Genomic DNA, 19,009 nt, shown 5'->3' on the forward strand with positions numbered 1-19,009 from the left:
AGCAGCTGCCTGCACAAGTCTTCTGGCCCAGCCTCACCTATCCCAGCAGCAAGCAAGCCCCTGTGAACAAAATCTGCAATTTGTACTAGAAGAGCTTATTCTGAGCTACAGAAACTGAGGGACAAGACTTGCCACAGCAGTTTACAGAACTGTTACCACCTAACCCTTTGCTCCCTGCTGGCACCAGGGAACAGGTGGCAACTGGGGCTGAGCCATGAACAGTCAGACTGAGCCTGACATGCAGCCAAGCTGTGACGCTCACACATCCCTGTGCTGGAGGTGCTTACCTGGCACAGGTGACACGTTTAGCTTGGGAGATGACTTACAAACCACAGCTCAGCTGCCAACGCATCCTGTCTTAGTCCTACCATGAAAGGTGTTGACACTGCACATGGTTTATTTGTCTAAACCCATGGTTTGCTTTGGTGTGCCTCTACTAATCACTTTTGTTGAGGGCTGGAGCTACTCAAAATCCCACTGTAAACAAGATATTAGATTAGAAAAATAGTGTGAATAGAACTTAATATTCTCCTAATTCATGCCCTGATTTGTACTGTACAAGGCAACATCACATTCACCTTATGGAAATACGCTTTACATGGTCCCTTCACTTAGTGAAATAACCCTTGCTTGGCAAAATTAGGTTTGAGTAGGTAAGATTAGGGCATAGAGACAGGGGAACGCTACCAGCCAGTTTATCACACGCAGTATGGCCACTGTAACCTCGATTTGAGTAAATGATCCCATGGGCAGGATTATGTGACAGCACAGCCACGGCGTTTTGCTGTGCTCTCGTGTGCCACGCCGAGATGGGCCCCACGGACCACGGGTGGGTGAAGTCACCCGGGTCAGTCAGTGCCGAATCCCTCGCACGAAGGCTGCTACAGCCTCTTCCCAGAGCGGGGAGAGGAAGCGAGGAACGGGCTGAGACAATGGCGATTGAACCGCCGTCCCCCCCAGTCCCCGGCACTGCTCCATTTCCCTGCGGGGCTGCGGGAAGAGCTGCAGCCGGGCCCTGGGCAGCGCCAGCCCCGGCACCGCCGCCATCCACTGCTTCCCGGAACCCCGGCCCGGCCGGGCCACCCTCGGGAGCCAGGCCGCGGCTCCCGCTGCCACCCCGGCTCTCCCCCGAGCCCATTCCCCGCTGCCACCCCGGCTCTCCCCCGAGCCCATTCCCCGCTGCCACCCCGGCTCTCCCCCGAGCCCATTCCCCGGTGCCACCCCGGCTCTCCCCCGTTCCCCGGTGCCACCGCGGCTCAGCCGCCCGGCCCCATCCCTCAGCGGCCGATGCCGCGGGCTCCCGCTCCGGCCGGCTCCCCCGGCGCTCGGCAGCGGGGCCGGGCCGCGGTGGGCGGGCCGGGGCGGGGGCTGCGCGGAGCCGGGGCCGGTTAAAGCGGCCGCCGCCCGCCCGGCTCTGCGCTCAGCCCCCCCGGCGCCCGCCGTCCTGCCCGCCGTGCCCGCCCGCTCGCCAATGCGGGCCCGGAGCCCGGCCCGAGCCGCCCCCGGAGCCGCCCGCAGCCCCCCGGCCCGACCCCCCGCCCTGGACCCATGCGGCGGCTCCGGGAGCGGTTCCGGAGGTGAGCTCGCCGCGACCCCCGGCGGGGATGGGATTCCCCGTCCCTACCCGAGCCGCTCCCCGCGGGATGGGACCGCCGGCCGGGGCGGGGGGGGGGTGGGAGAGCCGAGGTTTTCTCGCTGGTAGCGGGCGAGGAGGGCAGCGAGGTGCCGGGGGATGCGAGCGGGGAGGGGTGAGGAGGGTCTTTTGTTGGTGCTTTTGTTCCTCGCCGCCGTTAAATGGGTGAAGGTTCGTGCATCCGGCCGGGTGACAGCCGCGCATCGCGGGGCCCGACCTGTGGCTCCTGGGCCGGGCTGGGTCAGCACCCGCCGGCTCCGTGTGGCCTCGAAGGGCCACGGAGCTCCTTCTGCTGCCTCCGAGGGCGCAGTGACAACCGTGGAATCACTGAGTGCTCTGGGTTGGAAGCGCCTTAAAGCTCATCTCATTCCTCCCCCTGCCGTGGGCCAGCGATACCTTGCGCTAGACCAGGTTGTTCCAAGTCTTGCCCAACCTGGCCTTGGACATTTCCAGGGATGGGACAGCCAAGGCTTCTCTGTGACAGGGCCTCAGCACCCTCACAGGGAAGAATTTCTTCCTGGTATCCAATCTAAATCTATGCTTTTTCAGCTTAAAAATCAGCCCTCATTCAGCTTCAGGTTGCTGCTGATGTTCACAGGGAGGTCGATTGGGTAACTGCAGTGGTGGTTCTTGGATAAACATCTGTGGGCTTTGGTTCTTCATTGCCCAGAGTCCAGATGTTGATGGACAGTGGGACATCTCCTGGGTGAGGCCACCTGAGAGCCTTCCCTGCCCAGGCACCTGCCACAGGGCTGCCCTGCTCTCCTCTCACCAACTTGCTCAAGAAACTGAAACCTGAGTATTAAAAGGAAATAAAACTGAAAGAAGAAAATATGAACGCCGTTGGATGTGGTTTCCGTGCTAGCCCACACCTCGGTGGCTTGGTCTCTTGCCCCTGAGCTCAGATGTGCTGCAGCACCTGGGGTGACTTGTGATTGCTGCCACTTTTTGCTTGAATTGCTGCCTTTCATACTTGCCAGAAGGCTGGGGAGCCTTTGTCAGTGGGATGCACGGACACTTTTTTTCCATGACCCAATGATTGCAGAGTTGTTTGTGGATTCTCAGAGTATTGCAGGTTTCCTTTTATCTTTAGTATCATGCTGTAAGTACATGAACCTTCACACAGCATGTGATTTCACTGATATTTCCAAATAAGGGAATTGCTTCTGCACTGATCTGAATTATTTCTGTGCCTCGGATGCTCGGTGATAGTAAAGATTATGTGAACAGTTACAAACAACAGCTAGATATTGTCAAATCCAGGAAGAAAGGTGCCTAGTGCAGAGGAAGATGTATTTACAAGGAAATACCAGCCAATTTGGTCAAAGCAAGCAAGCTTTTTATAAATCCTTTAGTTTCTCTTCAAAATCTAATCTAAATGGTCATCAGGAAAATCTGTTTTGACCTGCTTGTAATATTTTTTTTTTTTTGTTTTCCTCTTGGAAACAAAGAGCCTAGATAACATCCTAGATTCTGAAGCATATATTTAGATAATGAAGCAATTTTTAACCCCATTTGGTGAATGCTGCTGCCAGTTTTGTGGAGTTACGGCCACCTTGTTGCAGTTTCTCATGTGCTGTTATTTGTGGTTTATTTGGTCTAAATGGCTTCTGTTGCTGGAAAGTACAAAGAGAAAGGCACAAAAAGGGGCAATCTGCTCTTAAGGTGGTCAAAGGACATATGAGGTCTTTTGAGCTGAATAAAGGAAATATACTTCCTGAAAAGACTAAAAAAATCCAGATCTTTGAGGCCATTATCAGTGCTTGCTGTTTTTACTGACATTTTGCTTCATGCTTAGACAGTAATTCATTAAGCAGATGGGAATCATCAGTAAGGCAAGATTTGATTTCCCTTCTGCAGTTTGGGGTCTATGCTTGCTGTGATGCCAGACAAATATCCTACAGATATATTCAAAGGATTTGGGTTCTGTAATTTATTTTTCTCAGCTGGCTTTGCATGCAAAAACAAAGCATTAAGAACCTTCGGATTTTCCTTCTGCTTTGTCTCCCAAATACTATCTTCTCTTAATTCTGGAATCTCTGGGAAACATACAGCATCTGTTCCTTGGAAATGAATAGGAGCTTGAGATTAGGGTCTGTCACAAAGGATGGATCAGTCTGCATGTTTAGTATTTAAAATATTTGAAGTATTTCAAGATCAAAGATCAAGTAGTGTGAAGGGAGGGCTATGAGTGTCTTCCCTCGTTTTAAATTGCTGTATATCTCTCTCAATACCTTTTTTCTGCTTGTATTGGGAATATGTTCATCAAAAGTTGTTTGTTTGCTGTGAAATTCTGAATCTTGGACTTCCTTGGCTTCGAGCAGATCCTGAGCAGTGAGAATTTAAATTGTGGAAAGGAACGCACAGCTCAGTTCAGTGCGAAAGCATTCTGCTCTCCTGGCTGGCTGCAAGCAGTTCTTAGTCTCTTAATTTCAGAAATTTCTTATTCTGGTATTGAAGGCATTAATATTTTATCATAGATATTTTGGATTGTCAGTATCTTAAATGGAGAAGTATTTATGCATCCTTGTGAGATGTGCTGCATATCCTCTGATTAAATGACTCTGGTTTCACCAGATCTTCTATTAAAGAATACATTAGAGATTTTCTAGAGAATCAAAAAGGCTTCAATTAAAGACATTTCCTGTAAACTGTAGTCCAGTTCAGTGTGACTTTATCAGACTGTCCTGCATTTGATAATAACCTTAATGGCTGTGTTATAGAGAGCCTTTGTTTAGGAGTAAACAGCATCTGAATGCTCTTTACTGAGCTTTCACTCTAGAAAGGTGAGATTATAATTCCCAAAATTATCTTTTCTAGAAGAAGCAGACGTGACCTGTAGGTAGGAGAAAGAACAATGTCCCTGTGTTGCAGTGTTCACAAAGAAACAAGAAGCATCCATTGTTGGTGGTGGCATGGGGTTTATTTGCTTATTTATTTATTTATCTTTAAGAAAGAACAGAGCTGTTTTGCCTCTAAAACGTGAATAAGTCTGCAACCTCGTTCTTCTGCCTTTGTGTTGCTATGTCATATATGTCTATAACTGCAGGAGTATATGACTGACTTTACAGTGTGTGTCAAAATAATTCTCCTGGTTTTGATGAGCACATTAGTAATATCACAGAGCAGCTGTTTTCAAAATTAATATCTGTTTCTTAAGACATTCAACCTAAACTGTCAAACTGGAAATGAAACAAACTCCAGAGAAGCACTGGCTGGCATTATTGCCCTTCCAACCATCTCGTTAATGATCCTCCCTCTGAAGTTGTTCCTGATAACGTTTATAAATAGTTAATTATCAAAAGGCAGAGGGTACTAACTGAAACTTTGCTTTACTAAGCCCATTGCCTGTGAGCAGTGACCTGAGCAAATGCTTTCCATCATTTAGCATCAGGCTCTGCAGCCTGTTGAAGGCAATCCCTCTCAGAAGGGACAGGTCCATCAGAAGTTTGGCAGAGTTGGTGTTGGGGCATTGTGAGATGCATTTCTGCAAGGCAGAGGTAAAGCTGAGCACTTCTCCTGCCAAAACACACTGGTGCTGTTGGTGTTATTGGTATAAACACTGAGGTGAAGGGATGGGTGAGGTGTTGCTAATGCTGGGGTTCTGCTGGAGCCCTGCTGCAGAATATTTGCAGCATTCCTGTGCTGCCACAAACAAGAGAGGGAAAAAAAACCCAACTCTTTGTGTAGGTAACAGAACAAGGATAGATTTTTTACTGTCTTTGTGTTCTGTTCTGTGGCTAATAAATGTCTTTAAATTAACGACGGTAAGAGGTCCTAATTTCTAAAGTGTTGGTTCACAGTTCTAAAATCTAACATTACTCCTAGATCCAATGTTACTGCTTTAGAAAGATACAGTGTATTTCCTACTGAGAAAAAGGAAAAAAAATAAAAAAGAGTCTAATGTATGATAATAGAAGATCCCAGGAGGTATCAATTATTTGTAGATTTTTATATGATAATAGTATCTTATATATGAATTTGGACCAACAGGAATTATAAACCTTCTACAGAGTATAAGTTTACTCCTTTTGGTTCTTCAGGTTTGAGTTAGTTTGACTTTTTTTGTTTTTTACTTCTTGTGAGACTTCCAAGGTGCCACCACAGAGAAATGTAATAATATTTTAGATGTGATAAGTGGAAAGTTTCCCATGACTTTGAATTTATGGAGTTGGACAAGGGCAGTCCAAGCCTAGCCACTCGCTGAGCCAACAGATGCTTTTATTTTTAAATGTTTTCCTAACTTGGAAGCAGAACTGAGCAAACTGAATGTTCCATCTTTAGAGAATGCAGAGATGGTGTTCAGCAGCTGTTGAAGACATACAAGCACTGGGAAAAAAGTAATTTTCCAATATTCTGTGAGCCTTTGTGATGACAGTGTCATTGTCTTCTTGGAGAGGAGAGCAAGGTGCCATTTGTCACTGACAAAAGAATTGCAGTTTTTAACCTTATATTAACTCCTGCAGGGTTATTAATTTGCTAACAACCATTTATATTCTGTGTCTGTGAATTAAATCCACATTTTCCTTAGCCTTTGTATTAGTAGCAATGAAACTGTTTCTTGAAATTGCCGCTGTTTTGGGGGGGGATCATGACACTGTGTTATTTTCCCCATGCTGGTATATTTTCATGAATCAGTTTAGAAAGAAATTGTTTACAAGTCAATAAATCAGTCAAGAAAACCAAGTGAAATATCTCAGAAATCTGGAACTTCTTATGCCAACTCTAAGATTTGGGCTGGACTTTTTTAGTTGTTTGTTTGTTTTTCCCTGGTTTGAGACCAGCCAATACTTTATAGATATCATAAAAATAGGACTCATTTTGATTTAAACCAGGGAGGACATGGGGAAGGAGCAAAGTTTGTCTAACAAGCTTTTTGTATAAATCTAGGTAACAAAAGTTGCTCTCTGCTCTGAGCATACAGATGTGTTCTGTATATATTGTGACACTTCCTGGCTTCTTGGATACCTGATGAATTGTCAGTGCATAGTTATAAAATAGCCTGGAGTAAAGTGGAGTTACTGGTGGAAGATAATCACTTCTGCAGGACAGTCAGTGCTGGGATAACAGACAGAGCTGGAGAAGTTCACAACTTTCATTTGACTGTTGCATATATGTGTGGTGTCTTTTACAGGTGTTCCTACACAGATTTAAATTGTTCAAACAGAAACAGCTCAAGTGTTTGGGGTTTTTAATACACTCAAATGAAACGTTTGCATTGGCAAGATCTTCCAAAACTTTCTCAGGTTTCATCATATTCTGTTCAGCTTGCACAGACTGCATTTGATGTGATTGTTTGTTTGTTAGAATGTTTGAAATTTCTTAGAGAAAAAGGGGGAATGTCAATGGCAAACCTCTTGAAATGTTTATTCTTTGGAATTGACCATTAGAGTCTCCTTTCATCATCCCTGTGTACGGAATGTTTGGATCTTGGTTACAGAAATGAAATTGGGACAAATGAGCCACTTCATGCTCCAAACACAAATATTGCTTACTACAGAGTCAAAAAGTAAGTGTTCAAGTGTTCCAAACTGGAATATTGCTGCAGTTTCAAGAGCTTCTTAAAAAAAGAGTAACCCCTGACAGCTGTGATGAACTCCATATTTCAAGAATCATTTGAGTTCTTGCTTTGTAATTTAAATAGGAAATAATTCATTTTTCATCTGACCAAACTGTCAGAAAAGAGGGAGTCTGACTGCTCTGTGTGAGCTCTTGATTAAAGATACCCATCCCTTTCACCAGGCAGACACAGGAATTTATTTAACATGTGCATCTGGTAAGAGACTTTACTTGGGAGAACTTGCAATTTAAATTACAGTTCCTTTGAACACGTCTGTACTTAGAATTCTTAACACTACTGGGTTGGAAGTATTCCTTTATTTCCTTCATGATACTCAAAGAGATGCTTTAGTAACTTTCCTAAAAGTACTTCTTAATTATTCAACAGGTTCATGAACCACCCAGCTCCAGCCAACAGCCGCTACAAGCCCACATGCTATGAACATGCTGCTAACTGTTACACACATGCAGTAAGTACAGCTCTGGCTTCTTTTCCTATTTTTTTTTTTTTTTAACCAGATGTTTCAATAAATTTTTGTGGGTTTGGACTCCTAAATGCTTACCTCTGCCTCACTGTGTTCATATCTCCAGCCTCTCTCTGTTTTTGTGCATGTAAGCGTTCACTGTAACAGAATATTGGATGTTTGGTAACGTTCTGAATCTCCAGGAGCTCCAGATTTCCTTTTCACCAATGTTGCAGGTCTTTAACTTGATAATTTCCCTCTGTTGGAGTCAAAGGATGCCTGTAGTAAAGGGGGTATAGGCCACTACAAGTTAACCTGCAAGGTGGATTTCTCAGGTCTGTGCTGACATAATGTTGTGCAAATTGTAAACTGAACATATAAGAAAGATTTATCCATGTGAGAAATGCGAAGGCTTCATCAGACTGAGCTACAATAGCTGGAATATTTACATTCTGGTACCTACTGATTCTTCTATTCTATCCTCTTCTAAGAAATCTGCTATTTTGCAGGAGGCCCCAATAATGCTGACAGCCCTGCTGAAATTTCAAGTATTTCCTTATTTTCATAATGTAAGGACTTCCTGTAGATTTGAATATAGGGTGTTCACATAAAGAATAACAAAAGCAGTCCTCTTTGATTTTTTTTTTTTTTTTGTTAGTAATTAGGAAGTTTAATTTGCTGTCTGGAACTTTGAAAAGGACTTAAAAATGTGTTTGTTTGCTTTTTAAGATAGCATTTGCCCTTTTATGAAAGCAGCTTGTGCGTCTCCTCAATCCCTCAACTCCAAACATCTGAAGTATGTTTAACTTTGTCCTCAGTCCCTTATCTCCAGTGTGTCTGAGTGAGCTGCAGATATGAAAGCTCAGAGCAGTGCCCAAGACTCTTCAGTTCTAGAAGGAGCTCTGTTTTTAAGGATCCCTTGTGTGTATTTCATAAATAACCAACATACAGCTCCATGGTGCTGGTAAAAACAGAATCACCTTGGTTTTGCATATAGACATAAAGCTGACTGAAGCTTCTGTGTTCTTAAGCCAGGGATCTCATGTACAGCATTATGTAAATATATGCTTATTTGCCTAAGGAATGAAGCAACATTCTGTTAGTTAGCACAAATATGTAGTTTATCTCATAATCCTTGTGCAAATCTTGTTTGCTCTGGCCAAAAAGTTAGATTTCAAAATATCTGGGTGATATTGCTGTGCTCCTTAGCAATTTCAGCTTTCACCTAGTTGAAAAACAGGCATGTTTTACTCGTGACTGTTAGCAGGAGCTGACACTCAAGGTGGATCAGTGTTTTTTGGTAGGCTGCAGTTTGTGGTGGAGCTGTCTAACTACTTTCTGAGCAGTCAAACTACCTGCTAAAACCTATGATGAACTGTTAAAATAAATATGCAATGACTTTTGATCAATATTGAAAGTCTTGAAATGGGAGTCTAAGCTAGGAAAGAACAGAAAAGGCTGGGGGGGATGTTTTAATCTCCTTTGTGTTGCAGACTTATTAAACATTAGATGGTGAAATAGCTGAGTGTTTGCTGCTAGATTACAGTGTGAGTTTTCAATTAGGCATTGATGATCCCACAAAACAGAATTCAGCAATGGTTCTCCAGTATATTTTTATTACAAACTTTTATTCACAATTCAGGAAGCAGTCAACTTCTACTTTGAGTGTGGCTGTACTTCTCAGTAGGTATCTCATCTGGTTTTGGACTTAAAAATACACAGGGATCAGTTTATGGCAGCTGCTTAATAGAACAAGCAACAAAAAAATAAGGATAAAGGAGGGTATAGAATCCCAGGCACAACTTTTTGGTACAATACTTAAGAGGTAGCTTTGTGTGGCATAGTAAGGTATCTTCAAATTTCTTACTTCTTAGGCTGTTTTAAATGCCTTGCTTTGTTTTTTTTTTTGGTTTTCTTTAGCTTTAGATGAAGTATTGACTTGCCTTCAGCCACTGGGAGACGGGAATAGCAGCAAAGTAGTTGAAACAGACAGAAAAAACTTTGGTATCTTCAGAGGCAGGAAACAGTGCAAGAGGAAAGCAGAGGTTGTGAGAATTGGGGGGGGAGAGATGGCTCTTTCACCATGAAGCTTTCTGTTGTATGTAAGGTTTATCAGACAAAAGGTAGACTCTGTTGTGTTAAAACCTCTGAATTTAGACATGGCTTGCATTATACTGCTTTAAATGTTTCTTCCAACTGCCTTAAAGGGAGTAACTATCCTTAAAATTAATGATAGTCTGTATTCCAGGTTGGGTTAGTGAAGTGCATGGAAAAACAGAAGTAGTATAAATATTTAGAAAATGAGACTTGGAGCATTTAGGAGGCCATTTGAGCACGGAAGAAGGGGTCATCAAAATTTCAGAAGGGCTCTTCTGATGAAAATGTCTCCATTCCCACTGACTGGTTTAAGGAATTTCTCTGTTCTCTGTGTGTTGCACAGCCCAAGTTCCTTGTGGGTCTCCCACTCCATGTTACTGTCTCCTAGAATGAGGGGAAAATGGTAAAGTTGGGAGGGATGGTAGCAGGAGTGCACTCCTGGAGCAGGCAGCTGGAGATGGGCACAGCCCTTCATGCTTCCCTCCAAGTGTCACGTTTTTTTTTGGGGTGGGGCTGGCAGCTTTATTGCTCTTTCTGTTGCATTCCTGTCCAAAAAGGAGATGTGTGGACCATCTTTGTGCCCTCAGGGTTTCCCTCCCAGTAAGAGGCTGGTGAGATTGCAGCAGTGCTCTGCTACAGTGGCATCAAAGGGCATTGTTGCTGCCTGCATGATGCACAAGGAGAATAACTTCATTTTCCAGGAATGTTGTATACAAAAGCAAAACTTCCAACAGGTTTTTAAAGCTCTTCATGGCAGAGATTGTCTGGAGAAATACAGAAAGAATACAGGTAAATTACTGACCAGTAGAGCAATGTCCTAAGCAGCCCCAGACAGGTGGAAGATATTGGATATTTTGCTGTAAGTTGATAACCAGAGAGTGTAACTTTCCTGAAGTGACCCTGATCAGGTTCACAGCTTATTTATTGTGTCAGCCTCTCTCTTAAGCCTTTTGTTCATTGTGACAGCCGAGTTTGTGGTAGCTGGTTTCCCAAAATACACCACACAGGTTATGCTGAAATCTGTTCTGAAAGATTACCACCTGTAGATGTAAATAAACATATTTTAATCCTTTATTTTCCTCCTTACTGCAAAGAGCTTTTAACTTCATTCTCTCATTTTGTTCTGGCATTTCTCTAGAAAGCTTAGGAAACTGTTGCCTTCTTTCTTTTTTCTGATCTCCCTTCCAGGTCCACTTCTGATGCAGCCAGGATTAATCAAGGTGCTAAAATTAGTAAATTTGCACATCACAGTTCTGGGTTTGCTCACAGTACATTCAGTTACTGGGTTTGATGATATTCACTTGGAAGACTTGCACTCCATGATGAAATAAGCAAAGATTTTGTGACTTGTAGCTGGAGTTTTTTTTCAAGGAATATTGGCAACTAAGAAATGCTTTGTCATGCTGTAAAATGACACAGCACAATCCCACTCATTCTGTTAGTTCTGATTCTCTGACTGCTCTTTTGGTAAATTCCCCACCATTTAAAGGACTGATTAATGCCTTTTCCATTCTGAAAACTGGAGATTAAAATGCAAGTCTCGTGCAAGTGATTTTTTTCAAATGAACATGGGAAAATCTGCCTTTTATATGAACTTTCATAAAAAAGTTTTGTATTTTGTAAGATGGATAAAGCTCATTTTACCATATGTTACCTGTTATGGCATTGCCATCTAAAGAACTTTCATCCAGTTGGCTGAAACAGCAGGATATAATTTCTGGATTTTGTATTTAATCTAGCTATTTTTGGCCAAAAAAAAAAAGAGTAATAAAACATCTCTTGTTTCATATGACTGTTCCCATGGTGCCTATCAGGCACAGAGAGGAAAATGGTTCCAAAAAGAACACTTAGAAAAAACAATCAATCCTTTTCATGGAATACAGTGCTGTTCCCTGTGAGAGGTAAAATTGTTCTTTAAAGCAGGACAAGGCAAAAAAAGGGATTAAGGTTTTCATTTGTGTGCTGTACTCTGGATTCTGAAGGTGCAAAGAAAGAGGTGATAGAAGAATTGTTTTTGTTTTAACCATATCACTTTATACACAATAATTACTGGGAAAAGTGACTGATGCTGAACGTTATTTTGGCCCATTTGGGCATCCAATGCCACACCATAGCTAGTAAAATATTTATTTGAGGAAATTAGTAAAAAGATGGGGTCTCAGTGTAAGAAAGGCAGGTTATTCTGTGTAATATCTAAATCTAAAGCCCAAAGAGGGCTCTTTTCCTGTGAAGTGGTCTCTGTCAGAGTCCCTGAGCAGCTCATGCCTAGGCTGTTACAGGGAATTAGTAGGAATTTGCTATTTTACCTGGTATTTATGGGTACTTAATCTCTCTGAAACAGTTCTCTGTCAAGTTTAGTCAAAACTGAAATTTGCACCAGAAATTGGGAAGGAAAGTGAGAAATGTGGATACAGTGGGACTGTAGAGCTTACATGGCTGCATCACCATTTCTGGGGCTGAGTGTCCTCCTGTCCCCTGCAAAACCAAAATGAAGCAGCTGTCACATCTCATCAGCTCCTGGCTGTCCCAGGGGCTTCAGCCTCACTTCATTCACACTGTCCTGTGGAAAACAGGAGTGACTGATCTCCTGAGGAGTGACATATTTCAACCTTCCCTGAACTTGAGGGCAATCCAGGATGTGTGCATGGAAACTTCGGGTTGGTGATAAATGAGAAGCCAGGCTGGCAGACAATTTGTGGCCTTAAAGTGCACCAAGTCAACTTCCACAGTTTTATTACAAAGCTCAGGAAGTGTTTCCACCTCTAGTCCCAATGCTGTGAATATATTAATGCCATACTTTTCATTTCCCTGGCTCTACGGCTTTTGGCACAAATATACTAAATTTTGCAGAACATAAGGGAATTTAATAATAATGAAGTAATCGTGTAGTACATCAGTAAGAGCTGATGTGTTTCAAAGACAGAAGGAAAAGCCACTTGTTTTATGCTGTCATTCTCTGGCTCAACCAGCTGCTTCTCAGATCCATTCAGTTTGCTCTGCATCCTCTGTACTTTAGCAGAACCTCCATTTCCTCTGCTCTGTAATTAGATAAAGGACAGACAGTTCAGGCTAGACTAGAACTTTGCAGTCTGAGCTATCAAACCTGTAATGCAAAGTGCCCAGATTTGTTTAAACATTGCTTGTTCCTGGCTTTATTGTTCAACATATGAGTCTTGGGTTAAATTACCAAGAGTTTAACCATAGAAGCTTATTTGCAATTCAGGGGAACAAATTAGCATCTTAGACACCCGTTGTAGGGCCTGGGAGGGAATTTGTGCAGTTTGCAACTCTAGATGGCTGGCTTGATAGTGAAAGGAGATGGGTAGAAATGTCTGAGTCAGTGAGATCTCTTCTTTAAATACTTATATAGGGTGTTTTAAAAGTTCTTTGGGGTTATTTTCTCCTTCCCCCCCTTTTTCATTTTGCCTTTTCCTGAAGGAGATACAGGTACATCATGTATTTTATTCTGGAAAGGAGTGTAGTTTTAAATGTATGTGAAGCCTGCAGCCACTTCTTGGATGCTTCATGCAAGTGTGGTAATTTTATCCTGATGCTTGAACAGGGCCTGTTTTGGAAGAAGTCAATTAAAGATGCTTGAGAGGGAGGTGGGAAGGAAGAGTTTGATGTGCTGCATTAGAAGAACATCTTTGTGCATTAAAAATCTATTCATGAGAAAAGTTTGCAGCTAATTTATTTATGATAGCTTAAGCCCAAGTTCTGCAAAACAATTGCTTAATTCCTGCAACTGCACTTTGCTAAATAGTTTGTTTTTTCATTTGGGATTCAAGTGTGTTTTGGTCTGTCTTGTGTTCTGTGTCTGTGCACAAGAGGTGGCTTAAATTCAAGCCTAGAGTAAGATGAACATGGTTTTAAAACATGAGGCAGAATGTGAAAATAAAACCATTGCAAATTCTTACAAAATTAGACAGAAGAATTTGCTGTCATGGCTGGAGGAGTCAGTAACTTTCCCTGGAACCATGGAGGGAAACGTTTAGCAAAACCAGACCTAACCTATGCCTGAGACATTGCCGAATTTCTGGTGCCGATGTGTCAAATTAAAACTAAATGACAGAACTGTCTCAGGCTGGGGCTGCTCCGTGGGTGGCACCGAGGCAGGGACCTGACAATGGACTTTTGTTTTGCCAGTTCCTCATTGTTCCTGCCATCGTGGGCAGTGCCCTCCTGCACCGGCTCTCGGATGACCGCTGGGAGAAGATCACAGCGTGGATGTACGGGGTGGGGCTCTGCGCCCTCTTCATTGTCTCCACCGTGTTCCACATCGTTTCCTGGAAAAAGAGTCACTTAAGGTAGCAGGAGAAAATGTTTCACTTTCTCATCATGTTTCCCCGTTTTGTTTCTCTGTCTGATTTTACAGGAGGTTGGAGTGGTATTTTCTGTTCAATCATGATAAAAACACCCTTGATTTTTTTTGGAGGAAATAGTGAGCCAAGCTCATGTACCAATGAACTTGAATGTCTTCTGCCTTGTCACAAAGAAAATGTGTTTTTGTAGGCCCTAGTGGCTCTTAATCCAGAAGCAGGATGGGAAAAACATCATGAGTGGTTGATGGATAATGTCCCATTGCAGATATGAAGACACAGTCTGGGACTGTGGCATGAGCATTTGAGGATATGGATATGGATTGGATATGATTTGAGGGACACAGCTTTTGCCAATGCCCAGCTAACAAATAGGAAACCTTGGGAGCAAGGCAGCAATAGCAAAAATGACATGTGATTTTTTAATTATTATTACTTTGGGGTTTTTTAAATTAATTTAATTTAATTGTATTGATCCCTTTTAAGACCCCTAAATTATTCTGGGCCATAAATTGGATTTATCCAGTAGTCACTCCATAGTACCAGTGTCTGGATTAGGCAGAACTGATGTGACAGGGATACAAGGTGGGGTGCAGAAGGGGAGAGGACTGGAGAAGTGCTGATCTCTTATGTCTCAGTTGCTCCACATGGTTTTAAGAGGGATGGATGTGATGGTATTTCCCCCAGGTAATTCCAAAGCATGTCAGGAAAATGAGATGATGCAAAAATCTTTCCAAAACGTGTCACAGTGACCTGTTCTGTGTCTCTCTCCCTAGGACAATGGAGCATTGCTTTCACATGTGTGACAGAATGATGATCTATGTCTTCATTGCAGCATCCTATGCACCATGGTAAGAAATGGGGACCAGAGCTGCAGAATCAAAGCTTTTCCAAAATAAACAGTTTGTCATTGCAGCTTTCCAAAATCTATAGATGTCTTCTTAGGTGCAATTAACCACATTCTGTGTTGTGACAGACATTGTAATGTCATCTCCTGGGCCTTGCTGAACAGAAAGTGATGCTAGAAAACATCAGAAAGTAGTTTATTTATATTCCACATACCTCAGTTCATGCTTTCCACCCATCAATGCAAACACCTTCAGCCTTTCTGTGGATGGAATGTCCCAGTGTTTGTTCCCCTATAATTCTGTAGTTAAAGCTCTGAGTATTTATTTGTTTTTATTAATCCCTTGTGCTCTTGAGTCAGTGTGGTCTGTTCACTCATCACTTTTGTCTCGGAATCTTTGTTACCTCCAGGTTAAATCTCCGTGAGCTGGGACCTCTGGCATCTCACATGCGATGGTTTATCTGGCTGATGGCTGCTGGAGGAACCCTTTATGTATTTCTCTACCATGAAAAGTAAGAATTATTCTTTGCATTGAACTTTAAACTGAAAATTACCCTCAGAGAACAAGACCAAACTTTTTTTGTTTTGTTTTGGAGATGAGCTACCAAGGTTCTTATAAGAAAGTCTAGGTGGTCCCAGTGTTTTATTGTCACTGATAAATACTGCAGGTGAAGGCACCTAGGCAGTATTTACAGAAGGTATTGCCTGCAACTCTACAATGCAGAGATAAACATTAGTTTTAATTTTGTCATAAAACACTGGTTATCTATCTGCATGAAAAGCTTTTTGAATAATGACCCCATACCAACACATAATTTAAAATATTCTTTTTTGCTATTGAAGGAAATGTTCATTCGTTTGTACACCTCCTTAAATGACTCAAATCGTTCCCTTTTAGGTATAAGATCGTTGAACTCTTTTTCTATTTAGCGATGGGATTTTCTCCTGCTCTGGTAGTGACATCCATGGTAAGGAATGTGATTATTAACAGTGCAAACAAACAAAACTTACTTTTTATAACCAGCTTAAATTCCAGTGCAGCTCTTTCCTCTGCAGAGATGTTCATTGTAGTACACTGTACTTGTAAATGTTCTCTGAAGAGCAACCAAATACAACCAGTTATAGTTTGGATTTATAGTTCACATTTCAGTGAAATGAACAAAAAATGTTTGTTTTGTTCAGTCTGGGCTGTATTGTGTAGATAAAGAGAGCCTGGGTTTTTGGTGCATCTGAAAAAATCCTACTCAAAACTTTTTTATAGTTATATATAATATATACGTAGTTACATAACATTCTAAATAATGTTGGTTAACCCTCTCTGCTGCTAATATAAACCTGACACATTTTCAAGCTGATGCCTTAACTGGCTGTATCAAAGTCTTGCTGGGAGGAGCTGCATTAAACTCACACTTCCACAAAGTATTGTGGGTTTTTTTTTTTCAACAAACACAGAGATGTTTGTCTGCTCTGCTGATGAAGCAAACCTTCAGTTTTGTTTTAGTTCTTGAGTTGTCCCTGTATAACTTCTCTAGTGCTATGGGGACATTGTATAAAAACACATTATTGTGCATTTTACAAAGTGTAATATAAATACACTGCATTTCTCACTTGTCCATCTGTCCCACCCAGCATTTTCTGAGCTGTCACAGCCAGCTCCCTTTTCTTGGGGGAGAAAAGCATTTTGTATTTTATCCATAAATACACTTTGCCCCCTTTACACCCCGCCCCTGACCTGTCCTTGTTCTCCGGCAGAGCAACACCGAGGGACTGCAGGAGGTGGCCTGGGGAGGTTTGATCTATTGCCTGGGTGTGGTGTTTTTCAAGAGTGATGGGGTGATCCCCTTTGCCCACGCCATCTGGCACATCTTTGTGGCCACAGCAGCTGCTGTCCATTACTACGCCATCTGGAAGTACCTGTACAGAAGTCCTGCAGACGTCATTCGTCACTTATGAGATTATGGATTTCTCTATATCTAATCTATAGATATATACAAAAAAAAATATAATCTGCACTTGGCCTCTGTAACAGTATTATTTGACTTAAAGAATTTGGGGGAATTGGAAAAAATTGCACAGCAAAACTGCACTGACTTTGGTAGTTCTGTGAAAACAATTACTGTGAACAGATGTTTGTGTCCTGCCATTGCCCATCACATGGCAAGTGCTGTAAATAACCAAGATACTGTACTGCAGTAGCCAAGAGTCCATTCCACATTAGCAGAACTGGCTACCTGATGTTTACAAACAAATTTTGTATGCTAGTTTAATTTTACAATTTTTAACTACGTGAATTTTTCTAAATGAGTGATTCAAATAGTGAAGTCAGTGCAATAGTGAAAACGTAATGCTCTTGACCTGAAAGTGGTTTCTATCACCTTTCCACGAGTCATTTCTTAAACATGAATCAGAGACAGCTAATCTACTTTTACCACCCATTACCGTGGTATAATGTGACTTTTATAGAAACTTTTTTGTGTTTTTTGTAAACTTTAAAAGAACATTTATTGAACTGAAGACACACAACTGTCATCTATGCAGTTACTCATGTTGCAAACTCTTGCAAGAAATGGTTACATTCCACACCCTGTCCTGAGGAGTGAACATTGTACCTCTTCCAAAGGTTGTGTTGCAGCTGCAATTGTAATAACCACTTTTGCAAACTAAAACCTAAATGTGATTCTGCTGAGTTCTAACATGGCAGCATTCTGCTTATTTACCACTGAACCAGCCCTTAAGTTGGCTTTTTTTCCATGATGAAGAGCTGTGAAAGGAATAGCTGAGGTGATTTTCTCCTCCAGGTTCCCAGCTGTACCTGTGCTGCCCAGGGTGGGGAATATCCCTGTCCCAAGCAGGGTCCCTCGTTTCCCCAGCCCACCTACACACACATGGCATGGAGGCTCAGATTTCCAGGGGGACTTGAACTGACTGCTCCCACCAGCTTTTGGTGGGGTGTTTCTGCTGGGAAATCCAGGTGGGAGCAGCAGCAGAGCATTGCTGAGCACCTGGAGCTCAGAGTTCTTCACAAGCACAGCCTGGCAGGGAGCAGGGCTTGGAGAACTTGATGGAGTGTCACTTGTCATCCTGGGACTTGGCACAGAGTCCAACTGGTCTTTGTTACTGTACAGGAAATCCAGCTGTGGTAGCAAGTCATGATTGTAGAACACGTGCTCTATGACCAGTGTAGAAGAGTCACTGTAATTCTGTTTATCCCATAATTGTATCCTGTCCCACTATGTAATGAATGTCTTATATTAAGATTGACTTTATCCTTTTTCTAATTTACTCAGTTTTTCATGTCAGTATTTAAAAACAAAACCAAAATGTGTTGCCTTTTTCAGATTTTGTTCTGGATATTGCCTGTCTGCAAACAATAAATAGCAAGACAGGGATGTTTTAAAGGTCCCGTTTCACTCAGTTTTGCCAGAGGGTCGCAAGTTTTAGAATATTTGCATTTGTTTAGGGAATTTACCAGAGGGACAAACTTTAAATTCAAGGCATGGAAGAATTGCTGTGTGGTGGGAGTAGGTGATCAGAGAAGTGGCAGCACCACAGCAAACTCATGAACTGCCCTAAAAGAGAGCAAAGGGAACAGCTGGGCAGGTGATTCTGCTACAAGTCTTGCACATCTGGATGCCTCAGTTTTTTAACATTGTGTCTATTTTAATATTTTCCAATTTTTGTGAGTCCATATATTTTGTTGAAATGCAATACTGCTAAAACCACTAAAATACATGTAAGGGTTTTCTGTAGTCAAAAGTTAAACTATTGCTTGAATACGTTTGTTCTAATTTTAAGTTAATTTTTCATGGCATTTGCTTTTTGGAGTGTTTGAAATGGTTTTTAAAAAGTTTCAATTCGCCAAAAATATTTTGCATTTCTGTATTCTAGTCAATATGATATTGAATGTACTAGACTAACAATAAACATTTGGTGCAATTTGGAAACTCTTGTATTCTTGGTGGTTGTTTTTTTTCCCTCTCCATCACTTGGGCAAGGCAGGCAGGGACTGACACTGTGACCACTCCTGACAAAAGGGATCCTGAGTTGAAGCTTAGGATCCTCATGCCTGCTCAGCCAATGCTTTAAAAAC

The 19,009-nt window shown here is 42.2% G+C and overlaps 1 protein-coding gene across 1 annotated transcript; it reads left to right on the top strand.

Annotated features, from left to right (window-relative positions):
* Positions 1 to 1,411: 1,411 nt before the first annotated feature.
* Positions 1,412 to 18,863, top strand: MMD (monocyte to macrophage differentiation associated). Its single transcript, XM_058852545.1, has 7 exons — positions 1,412 to 1,577; positions 7,581 to 7,662; positions 13,900 to 14,060; positions 14,849 to 14,923; positions 15,330 to 15,431; positions 15,818 to 15,887; positions 16,672 to 18,863. The coding sequence occupies exons 1-7, from the start codon at positions 1,549 to 1,551 to the stop codon at positions 16,870 to 16,872; spliced, it is 720 nt and encodes a 239-aa protein (XP_058708528.1). The 5' UTR covers positions 1,412 to 1,548; the 3' UTR covers positions 16,873 to 18,863.
* Positions 18,864 to 19,009: the final 146 nt, after the last annotated feature.

Source organism: Poecile atricapillus, chromosome 17 (genome assembly GCF_030490865.1).
Source record: "Poecile atricapillus isolate bPoeAtr1 chromosome 17, bPoeAtr1.hap1, whole genome shotgun sequence".
Classification (NCBI taxonomy): domain Eukaryota; kingdom Metazoa; phylum Chordata; class Aves; order Passeriformes; family Paridae; genus Poecile; species Poecile atricapillus.